We start from the raw sequence: 12,436 nt of genomic DNA on the forward strand, positions 1-12,436 counted from the left end.
AGATGCCAGTGTGTCCTCCTCATGGCATCCAAAGAAAACTTACCCTGGTAATAATAGTCCCCTGGATTTCTCAGTGCTCAGGGAAGCAGGAGTGCTTAGCTATTGTTACATGCTATAATCCCATTCTAGAAGATAACGGAATTTGACAACTCCTGCAGCTCTCCTCTTTGGATTTGACATATGGTCCAATTTTCATATACATTATTGTCATCTCATGATATTCTCCAGATGAGAGATACATGATTTGGAAGTATCCGGATTCTGGTACATATGGGAACCATTTATACAACTATATTGGCAGTTTGGAGTTATTGCAGTCACAGGCCCAGTTCCACGGGGCCTAGGAAGCCACTTTGCATGGTGGAGGAGTAGGCACATAGCAGTTCCCTCCACCATACAGATAACATAGCATTTGAGTGAGGAAGTCTGTTTGGAATACTTTGTACCCTTAAACCATGGCACATGGTGTCCCTTTTACAAATCACATTCTGTGCGCAGGAAAGTACTTGTGTACATAATGCTAAGAAGATTGCTGGTTTCATAAATATAAGAACTGGGTCACAGAAATGTCTTTGTTAGTGTGCCTAGGTTACATGTGCTGGGTCACATGCTCCTTTTCTACATGCAGTCACATGCACAAGCATGTTTAGAGCAGTCATACTGAGAAAAGTAGCTGGTGGAATTCATGCAGTGAGCCATCCCCTAAAAGCGTTAAGGGCCATCTAGTCTAGCATTCTGCTTTCACAGTGTCCAACTGAATGCCCTTGGGAAGACAGGGCCCTAGTGCAGCATGATGCTGCCCGCTTGCAGTTCCCACCAACTGGTATTCAGAAGCATTCTGCCTTCAACAGGGCAAGCAGAACATCACCATCTGGCTAGTTGCCATTGATAGATAGCCTTTATCCTACATGAATAGTCCTCTTTTAAAGCCATCCAAGATGGTAGTCTCACTGCATCTTGTGGGAATGTAAGATCATATGAAGAGAAGTACATTTGCATGCTTTGTACTAACCACCTTCCAGAAAGACCACGGCGGTCTTTCTGGATGGTATTCAACTAGGTTTTACCAACCCCTTGACTCTGCGTATTTCTGACATTTCCAAATAATTACGGCAGATCTTTCATAAGTAGGTGTTCCTTGCCCACTCACAAGGCTAGCAAGGTTATGGAATAGGGAAACTTTCAAATAAGGTGCCCCAACCCTAAGAAGTTGGGGTAAACTTTGTACTAGGTTTATGTTCTGCTAAGATTATACTGGTAATAAAATAACCCTTCCCTGATCATATGGCACATTAAAATAATCTTACAGTGCAATCATATGCAAGTTTACATAGGAGGGAAAGGCTGAATATTTTCAGTGGACCTTGTTTCCAGGTCAGAGTGCATAGCCTCAGTTTTACAGCTTGCATATTTATTTGTCCATGAAGTGTTTTCATTTCAGTGGAATTTCTGTAGATTTATCTGTGCACAAGGTTGCTGTCTTTGTTACAGTGTATCGTAGATGAGTTTGCATATTTGTGTCTGCAGATAAGCTTGCATATTCTCTCAGAAACAGAAGCTAGTCCATTTCTTCTTTCTTAAAAGAAAAAAAAGGTCACCCTACTTATTTGGTATGTCCCTTGATAGAAGCAAAGAAGGTAATATAATGGCTCGTGGTGAATCATCAGGTCTAAAAGTGAAAATGTGTATCTGCCAGTAATTAATTGTGGCTAAACTTAACTACAAAGGGAGGAGAAAATTATTACCATACTCCTCATAAAACTCAGGAAGCTTGAATGAAGTTACCTAAAAATAAAAGCAGTCTTTAAAGGCTCTTTCGTTAAATCTCAGAAGTCTATCTCAAAATCTTTTTAAAGTTTACTTCTTGATGTTACAGCTTAATATAAAAATACTTATCTGATTAGCTGTTGTTTGGAATTGCTCTTGGAAAGCTATATCAAAACTGTACTGGGGATTTAGCACTGGAATTCAGCAGCTATAGCATACCTCTAATGAGGATAACAATTTTATCAATTTATGCCAATTGAATATTATAACCTTGCTTACACTGGAGTGCAAAATTTCTTATAGCTCCTTTATTTTTCCTGAACAACTCTGTGAAACTGTGATAGGGTATCAGTTTTCAGTTTTATGTACAATGCCTTAATCAGTAGGAATGGCTAGCGGTGTGCTGATTTATGGTAGGGTTGGGGTATCTGTGGCCTTCCAGATGTTTTTAGACTGAAATTCCCCTAAGCCTCAACCAGTGGCCAACATGGTTGATGGAAGCTAGAGCTCCACAATATCTGGAGAACCACAGATTCCCACCTGATGTAAACAGTGTTTTGGGATCATCATCTTGGAAAAGGATTACCAGAAAAATGGCCATGCTGGCAACTTGGGTCAGACACCATGATTAGGAATTGATGTTGCAAAGAAAAGCCCAGATGGTTTGATTATTACTAAGTAATGCAGACTTTGGTTGGTTCTGCGAAATAAATGAGGTGGTATTTCCATGGAGACAGTTTGGTTTGCTGGGTGTTGGTTGGACTCTTCCCCCTTTTAAAGCATTCTATTCATAGCATATAACTTCTCTGAAGTTTAGCTCCTAATCTGGGAGACAGCGCTGTACATCTGTCAATGAATAGACTTGACTCCTTCCTTGAACAATCTATTGACAAATGAAAACACTATTCTGCGCTTATGTAAGCAGCAGGAGATTCAGCAAATTACAGGCATGTCTACTTTCTTAGGGCTAAACTAATCTTGAGGAAAGACAGTGTTAGAAACTGAGATTTGAAAGCTAGGAGCTAAATGGCACCTTAAACCTAGGTTGTGGGCGCAACAACGGAATGTCTAGGTACTCCTTTTTAATAGCAAAAATACAAAGCTGAAAATGAATGAACTGCAGCTAAAATATTATGTTCATTTTTCACATGGTCTAGTCCTTCCCCTGCCCACCCCCTTAATATTCTTAAGATGGTATCTTCTCCAGGCTTCAGGAAGTAGCTGGAAGTGGGGAGGCAGATCCTCTTTTCCTTCCACTCTGCAGTTTTAATATGAAATCTTAGGCTCAGTACTGCTCCCAGAGCTCAGAAACTGCTCGCGCTAATGAAATTCCCTGTCACAAAATGCACCTAGAACAATGGGGGTTTGTAACACTGAGGGAACCCACTTGTTTTCCCCAGACTAGAACAATTTGTAATTTGGCTGTTGTAGTTGGTAGGAATTTTAATATAACATCTTGAAAAAGATCAGAATTTGAGAAACAAATCAGGAAATCTGCACCTTGAATGTATAAAACGGGGGGGAAACATAACCTCATTTTTTTAAGGGACAGTATTCATGTCCACAACATAATTAATACTGTTGCACAGGCTTGTTTTTCTAAGGTGTATTTTTGAACGACATCTATACCATTTGCATTTGGAGAAACATGCCTATTTCAGAACAGTTTACGATAAATTGCTATGGCATTTTTCTCCTATAGTTTTTGAACACCCCCCCCCCCGGGTCTCTGTATTCTGGCTATGCATGTCCCCAATTTACTTTTATTGAGAACAGCAGATCTGCATCTGCATTCCAGCTGCTTTGACTATCAGGAACCAGTCTGCATGGTATGGAAGCCCCTTGCAGCACCTTCCCTTCCCGCAACATGGTGACAATGTAAGACACACTTGCAAGTCCCCCTCTCCATGCTGCAATAACCCCAGAAAAATGGGAGGTTATACAAGGTGGGGCTGTTACGCATTGATTCTTTTGGGGGAGGTTGTTACGAAAAAGGAGCAATGCTGCTGAGTGCTCCAGGTGGCTGGAAAGCCAAACAGGATGTTGATGTTTTGGGACTGTACCGTGGGAACAAGGGACAGTCTATTATGTGCACTGAGCACCGGATGTTAGCTCAGAGTGGCACATGACCCTGTACCAGAAGTACATGGGTGGAGTCATTCCCTCTCTGCTGTTGATGTAAAGAGAGTGCAGACATGATTTCTCTGCACTGCTGGAAAGACAGAAACAAAGGCATGTAAATACATTTCTGTCTGTCTCTCTCCCCTCCCTGGGGATGGGGGAGGAAAGGTGTGTTCTTCTCACGTTGGAGGGAATCGCCGGGATCTCGCCTTGTCTTGCCGGGAGTCGCTGACGGGGGAGATCAACAAGGAATCCAAGCCGGGCACCTGGAGAGTGGCCAAATTCCTCTGACTGATATGGCTTGAGATCCCGACAGGGGCATGTAGGAACCTTATGCATGGTCTCAGGCTTTTCATGTTACCAAGACAAATATGGAAGATGGGGCACTCCTGCAAGCCCATGCTGCAAGTATTAATAACCAGGACTAACTGAATGCAGTAGTTTCAGATGTCCACAGGAATGCATGTGAAGGTCGTATAGGATGCCTGTTGTTTTCCAGTACAGTGCACTGCTTTTGAGTCACTACAGACCTATTGTGGCTGGAGTTCAGAAGACAAAACATTATCAGTGCATTGACAATGGACAGTATGTCTCCTTACAGAGATAAAATGGGTTAAAGAACCATTCACTGAATGATTTATCAAATTGCTTTTTTGGGGATGACACCAGTTCACATTCTAAAATAAATGAATGAGTTGCAATCCTAGATATTTGCTAGTTATATATTAGTATGTACATATAGTAATTACATTGAGAGGAAAAATATTTTTTTCATAACAATTAATGTTTGTAAATGTTTATGGAAGTACATAACAAATATAACAAGCACATGGACTAATTAAGATGAAAGGGATGACAACCCTTGTGGCTTCTTCTGAAAAATAAAGAACATTACAATAGTAAGACTTAATTATTTCTGTAAACATTTCAAATTAGTTTCTGTATAAAAACTGAATTTATAAAATAGTTTATATCATCTAAGCCTTTTGACATTTGTACATACTATGTCAAGAATAAATTAGTCCTCATTTTTTATTTATTATATTATAGATTCTAATATATTATCATTTATTGCTCTATATCTTTGTTTGAATTTTTAAAGTTGCTTATTGTTGAAGCACAAATGAAAAAGCTTTTTGTTGTGATTTATACATTCCCTTCGTATACAGTATCAAAATATAACTGTTACATGTTGATTGAATATTAATATATAATAAATAATTGAGTATTAAAGTAAGTAATCTGTTATGTTTTATGCATGAATAATGCTAGCTGATGAATAAGTACTCATTTTTTCCCCAAAAACAAAAACAAAGGAATCAATTGACCCATTTCTTTAGTTTGGCACCCTGTTCATATATGGGGAGACGGAGTATTCATCAGTAGTCTCAATCCTCTTGCATATATGTTGCCAATTATCAGGAGTCAAATAATACATTTTATTTTACATGCTACGGAAGGGGTGAGAACCTGTACTTGTTGCCAGTTTAATCTGTATGGATCCACTCTGGTATAAGAACTAGTAAAGTTGCTGTGCTTTCCTGGTTCTTAGCAAAACCTGCAGCTGGCAGCTTTGCTTCTATCCATTTCTTGGTAGAGCAACAACAGATAAGTAGAAACATTCCTGACAGCCGCAGTTCATACATTTATTGTAGCCAAAGGCCATTACAAATATGTAGCATTAGTATTAATAAAATAATACAGAGCATACATCCACAATATAAGCCAACATACACTGTTGGAGCACTGAACTATATAACCCTTTAAGCCAAGGGAATAGTTTATGGGTGGTGGGATTGAGCAATGCATTCCCCGGCATGCTACCGATGCCTTTCCCCCACTCATATAATGCAAAAGTACTTTTGTTTGTAGTGGAGGGCAGGCTTCCCTTTCAGAATAAAGGAAAGAGTTATAATTGGCAAGCAGCTCATTGCCAGAAGATCATGCACCTGTTTGCCAAGAATTGGATGGGTCTTTTATAGCTGCAGCTGTACAGAACAGTGCTGAACCAGTGCGCCCAAAGCCATTCCATAGGACCGAGCCACCAAAAATCATGCTCAACTTTCACCAGCCCTGTGGCAAAATGGGGGAAATCGTTCACCGTAAATGCTGAGTTATTTTGAAGTTTACATTCTGCAGACCAAAGGGGCAGGCAAATATGTATTCAGATTTATGTGTATCTAATACACCACACATGTGCCTAATGGCTATGAAAGTCTCAAACAGTTCATTCACTCACATGTGAGTTTGGCCTACTCTATTTGTTCCAATTATGGGCAAATTCGGGTTGCGCTGGGAAAGCATGTGGCTGACTACACCATTGTAAAGTATTTGGCATCCTTTTGTGTCGAATATTTAGAACAGATGATCACTTAATAAATGTTGGGTTTTGTTTTTGCTTTTTCTGCTGGGTAGCGGGCTTGTGTTTGCTAACATGGTATATAGGGTGCGTGTGCGTAAATGCACTGCGCATTAGCATTTTGAAACGTTGATCAGGTTGGATAAGAATAATGTTAACGGCAGTTTTAAATTTACTCTTATTTTGTGAGATAACATGCTAATGATGTAGCTGTTTTAATTTGACTTTAGCAGACAGTTTAAATATAGGTTTCCCTTACAGAGACAAAAGTTGCAATTTAAAGCTCTTTGGTGGTCTAAAAACAGCTTAATTCTCTAGTAGCATGGTAATAAGCACTAATCCAGCTTATGCAGTGATTGTAGTATGTCATGTTTGTGAAAGATTGCCTAACTAGGCTTTCTCTGGGTTTTATGTAAAAAAATTAAATGTAAAACCTTATAACATCTTTATGCTGAGACAAACTGTTCAATTTAACTTGCGCTCAAGCAGCAGCTGTCAGGAATTATCATGTTCCCCGCGTTCTTGGTATCACCTTGTGTCCTTACCTCCTAGATAGACTCTGTGGGATGATAAAGCTCACCTTGTTAGGATTTATTACTGAAATAATAACCCGAGGTAAAATGAAAGTTGATGTCACACGGAATGACAGCTGACATATATTTATGTCATGGGCAACATTATAATAATAAAACTTCCTTTCCCTTCCCTGGCACTAGGTGTTAAGTGGAAGTCTGCCTCATCATATCCTCCAGTGCCCTGCGTAGGGAGTCCATTAGACAAATACACGGTTCCTCTGTGGGCATGTTCACTGTAACGTGCCCTGTCAGGTGTTGTTTAAGCTTTAAACCGTGGCTCCGTGGCGGTACGAAACAGACCTGTGGGGCGACTGTGCGTACGTTCTTACAGTGTCATGAGATTTATTTTTAAAAAGAGCACAGTTTTATCGCTTCAGTGGGGAAGTAAAATCTTTTGTAGCTGTAGTTTTTTTTAGTTATCTAGAGTAAGATAAGCAAAGCAAGAGTTAGCAATGAATGGTCACGGGACTTTACCTCAGAGGTGCTTCAACAGCTGCCAGTATATGGTTGAGAAATGTCACCGGGTTCTAGTATTATGAAGGAGAAGGGTGAGGAACACTGTCTCCACACCATTAATAATTTTATACACCTTCGTCCTGTCACGTCTTACTTGACCTTCTTTAAACTAAAAAGCCTCAGATGTTGTATCCTTTCCTCATGTAGGAGTTGCTCCATCGCACCTACCATTTTTGTTACTCTTTTTACTCTTTTGTGAACCTTTTCTTGCTCTACAATATCCTTCTTGAGGTGAGTTGATAAAAACTGTACACCAGGCATAGGCAAACTCGGCCCTCCAGATGTTTTGGGATTACAACTCCCATCATCCCTAGCTAACAGGACCAGTTGTCAGGGACAATGGGAGTTGTAGTCTCAAAACATCTGGGGGGCCAAGTTTGCCTGTGCCTGCTGTTCACAGTTCTCCATATGCAGCTGCCCATTGTATAACGACTTCATAATACTGACAGTTTTCTTTTCAGTCCCTCTCCTAATAATCCCTGGCATGGATTTTGCCACCTTCCTAGCTGACACACACTGGGTCGACATCTTCATCAGGCTATCCATTACAACCCCAGGGTCTTGTTCCTGGCCAGTCACAACCCATGAAGGTACATGGAAAGTTATCTACCCCCCCTCCCCCATTGGGCATTGCTTTAAACTTACTTTGAGGTGTTGGACTCCCTGCTAAATGGGGTGGACTGTGGCATAGAGTGCTGAGGGGTATGCCAGAATATGAGGTAGCATCACCCATGAGTGGTAGCCCAATTTACAAAAGGTGCGTCTTCTCAGTTTTCAGAGATTCCTCCACATCACAGCCCATTCCCTTCAACAAGGCCCCTTGACCCTTGGAAGATGCTTTTATGGGTGTTAATTGGAAGAGGAGAAAATGAAAAGTAATCTTCTTGCCCACTCCTTCTGTAGAGTTTTCTCCGGATCCCTGATTTAGCCTTAATATTAGAGGCTCCACTTAAAGGTGGAGCTGTTGAGTTCTGCCTCTCTAGGTGTGACCAGGATGTTGTGGTAGCTATTCAAGCACAACTCAATTTATTCTGGAAGGTTCCTTTGAAAATCATATTCATCATAATTCAGTTTAGTGTTAAATCCTGAACAAGGAGCTGAGAGTTAAAGAATACAATATTCAATCACAGTTTGCTTTCCTTATTAACGCAAGGAGTGGATTTGAAAGAGAGTATGTATTGTGTTAGTGTTCCTTTGTGGTAAAAGGAAATGGGTGTTTCAGGTCGGAGGTGACTTAGCTTTAACATAGCCACACTCTCCGTCAATGACTTGTTATGCTATTGTTGTTGGTTTTGCTGTCAGATTTCTGTGAAAAGGACTGTCACTATGGATTTGCCTTAAACGTTAAGGCCCTTAAGGGAATACCTGGCCAGAGTCTTGGACTTGACAAAGGAGTGTTAACAGCCAGGGATATTCAGGTCATGTGTCTCTGTGAAAGCTAATTGTTAGAAGATTGCTTCTTGATACAGGACCACACAGCAATGTGCTGTTTAGCAGGGGGGGGGCATCAGATAAAAGAGTAGGGAGCATTCTCCCCACCCTAGTCTCAGCTGAGGATGGTGTAATCTAGGTGTGTGTGTGTGTGTGTGTGTGTGTGTGTGTGTGTGGATCAGTAGGAAGAGAACTGAGTTTCTGGGCTCTGCAAGCTATTAGACTCTTTGGTGATTAGATGTGGGGCAGTAGCTCTGGTTGCTTGTTGGGTTGTTTATTTTTAAATAAACTCAAATATTGAATACCCTAAGCTTAAAGTGATGTTCTACCCAAAGAAAACTAAAGCACCACACCCCTGGAATTTCTCATTGCTTGGAGAAGAGTCGCCCATATGATACTAAGTACTACATTTGCATATTTCTATAGCTTTTTAAGTTTGTTTCAGGCAGCCAGGTTTACCATATGATCTGCACCTGTGTTGTATAATTTGAAAGCAGTGACAAGTCTTACTGACTGCTCCAAGTACTGTGGCAATAGATGGGACAGAATGAACAAAACAACAAATGCTATGGTGGATATTTAATATGAAAAAGGTAGGGGAAGGAAATCTTAACATGAAAAATAAAAACCACAGTAGATATGTCTATTGCATAAATCAAAAGGCTTTATGTCATAACATGAGCATGTGCCACACCGGCTCATATATTGAATTTCAGTAGTTGGTTGCATAAAGAAGTAAAGTGTAATGAAACTGGCAAGCAAAGTATTCCCCAGTCAGCCTTATCTTTGTTCCATTTGTCCTTCAGACACAGCTTTTCTAGCGTTTTTCAATAAAACCCATCCAGCTCTCTCTCTCTCTCTCTTTTACTTTGCATCTCTCTGTAACTGAGCTGAGAAAACCAATGAGATTCAGTGCTTTTCTACTTGAGTCCTTAGCAGCTGTTTTTTAAGAGATCAAAACTTAGAATGCTGCTACATGGTATTAAGGCTTAGCCACTGATGTGTCCCTATAGAGGTTATGTTTTTCTTGTGAGGAGAGCGGTGGGAGGGAAAGGGTGAAGGGTGACACTTTTGAGCAGGCTTGTAGACAGTAAACACTACTTTCCTTGTTTCTTAGGATCCTCTTTGCAAGCTCAGTGCTTAACCTGACTGAACTCGTTGCCCTTCGGCCTGACCTTGGCAAATTGAAAAAGGTCCTTTACTTCCATGAGAACCAATTGACATATCCTGTCCAGAAATGTCAGGAAAGAGACTTCCAATACGGGTACAACCAGATTCTTTCATGGTAGGTGCATCTCTCATGCCCTTGTGTTTAATTGTTTTCTAGTATCTTCATGAACATGCCTCCAGGGGTTCTTTTTTCCTTTTTCTTTCAATACTAATATATATACACAGACATATACAGAGTCCTACGTGATTTCCAGTATTTGCAGACAGACAGATGCACACACAATTCAACACTGAAAGTATCAGGTTCATTAGTATATACGAGTTGCTGAATGCCAAGTATACCTAGATACTATTATGAGTGTCTCATTGTACTCCAGTAAAATGCGCTGATTTCCAGTATATACCTCAGTGCTTTTGCTTTGAGAGCACTTAACAAAAGGGGCAGTTAATCAACACTGGCTCAGCAATAGCTTTTACTGCATCCAGCTGAAATTAAAATAGAGGTTTTCAAGGGAGTAAACAAAAATTAAAATGTACTGCGGCAATGTTTTTAGTGAGAGAGGGTAGTAAACATACCAGATAAATCCTTACGTTTCTTTCATTGCGTATTCACAAATTGTGCAGTGGTAAAACACCCAGACATTTAAAAGGCTGTGGCCCTTTATTGTTACTTAAAACAAACATATTTCCTGAATATAAGTTAATGAAAGAAGTTAATAACAGCTACACTGAAAAGCTTTGTGATTAGGCGTTATACAAACCTAAAGTGAAACTGCAAAGCTGAATTGGCTTGAATTGAAATAAATTCATTTACTTGGTCTATTTCACATATTTGTTATTAGAATTATTATAAGCATAGATTGAGCGTTTTAAAGCTAGATGTATAACATCTGCATCTTTGCATTGTAACTCAGATGAAAGACAAATAATGATCCCTATATACTCGAGCTTTTTGTAGCTGCCGTTCTGCTTTCGTTTGCAAAATGCTTCAGTTTTGCAGTAGCAATATTCTGAGAATATAATGAAATGGCTTTGCCATGAAATGGTTCTTAAAAACAAATAGCAGCTTATAAAAAATATTCCTCATCATTGCTACTGGAAGAAATACATCATGAAATGTTAAACCATTCCCCCCACCTCACTTTTGCTTTTGAAGATGCTATCATTTCCTATATTATCTTTGAGCTTATGGGACCTTTCCAATGATTTAGCTGTATTAATAGTCAAAATTTGTATTTTGAAGTCATATAAACACTGGGAATAATTCAATGTTGCACAATTATGATCATTCCATCAGCACAAGCAGACCTTCCCTTGCTCCTTGAGCTGATTTGGGGTGTGGGAGGCCATGCAAGGGGAGGAGAGGGAAATATCCATTGTGCTAGTGGGTCTCATTGTACTGGCTCCTGTTAGTGCAACTATTTTGTTGAATCCACCCCACTAGATCTGTTTCCTGAAATTCAGCTATACAGTGGGAGTAAATGAATGGGTGAGTGGAACTCCCATCCTGCCCATTAACCTTGGCAAGTGTTGGGGCTTCTTCCTTTAGGACAGGTTTGAGCAGAAAGCACATTGCGGGGTAATGGTATTTCTCTGGGTGATTTACAGTACATCAGCAGGGGTTTCTGACTTTCAGATACAAATCAGACTGCTGAAATAAAGAATGTGTACAGGGAAACTATATGGGGATTTTTGTGTGAAAGGAGCACAAGAAGTTCATTTCTTGACACTAAAAAAATAAAATCTTTGGGCTAAGTTGTGTGCTTAGAAGCAACCCCGTTCCTTAATGCAAGGGCAGCATCCCTACAAACATTGTATAGGGTCATGGAACTGTAACATTGGAAGAGACCGTGAGGGTCATCTAGTCCAGCTCCCTGCAATGCAGGGCTCTTTCACCCAAAGTGGGGCTCAAACCCACAACCCTGAATTTAACAGTCTCATACTCAACCAACTGAGCTATCCCAGGTCTTGAGTAAGTGTGTCACTGCATGTATATACCATAGTTTTCCTCCAGGCTCCATTCTGCACTTGGTTGTGGTGGGGTAGACCTGGGGTTCTAAAAAGACCCCAAATATACCCTATAAGCCCACCCCTACTATACGTAATCAGCAGTGTGAGGGGATTCTCAATCAAACTGACAGTGGCTGCTATATCTGGCATGGGCAGGGGGAAGACGGTATCTGCACATAAGCCAGTCTCTCCTTTTCCTTCTGCTGAATGCTCTTTGGCCTCGATGAGCCCTATGGAACATATTGGCCCGAGGAAAGCTCTCTAAATCTGCACTTCCTTAATTGTCTGCCTCTTTCTCATCTACTAAATAAGGAGCACTTTATCACACATTAGCTGCTGACATGCGTGGTATAGTGGGTGCCTGTCCCTAGGGCAGAAGCCCTCAGCACTGGAAAGATTATGGTGCCCCCCGCCCTATATGGAACTCAAAATCAAAACAATACTAAACTATTAAAAATGTATCTTTCAAAATGACACTAAACTTGCA

At 40.4% G+C, this 12,436-nt stretch overlaps 1 protein-coding gene across 11 annotated transcripts in view; it reads left to right on the forward strand.

The window, feature by feature from the left end:
- The window catches only part of GTDC1 (glycosyltransferase like domain containing 1), a gene marked incomplete at its 3' end in the record, with an annotated part of 248,619 nt that overhangs the window by 81,993 nt on the left and 154,190 nt on the right, over positions 1–12,436 (forward strand). For 10 of the 11 annotated variants that reach the window (XR_014540988.1, XR_014540989.1, XM_083582549.1 and 7 more), the window contains one exon: positions 9,887–10,054. The exons of the other annotated variant lie outside the window; for it this stretch is intronic. Coding sequence is in view for 8 of the 10 variants with exons in the window: in XM_083582549.1 (XP_083438675.1) it covers positions 9,887–10,054 (168 nt within the window). The remainder of the gene's footprint in view (positions 1–9,886; positions 10,055–12,436) is intronic. 11 annotated transcript variants of the gene reach the window in all.

Source organism: Podarcis filfolensis (assembly GCF_964270895.1).
Source record: "Podarcis filfolensis genome assembly, chromosome: 1".
Classification (NCBI taxonomy): Eukaryota; Metazoa; Chordata; class Lepidosauria; order Squamata; family Lacertidae; genus Podarcis; species Podarcis filfolensis.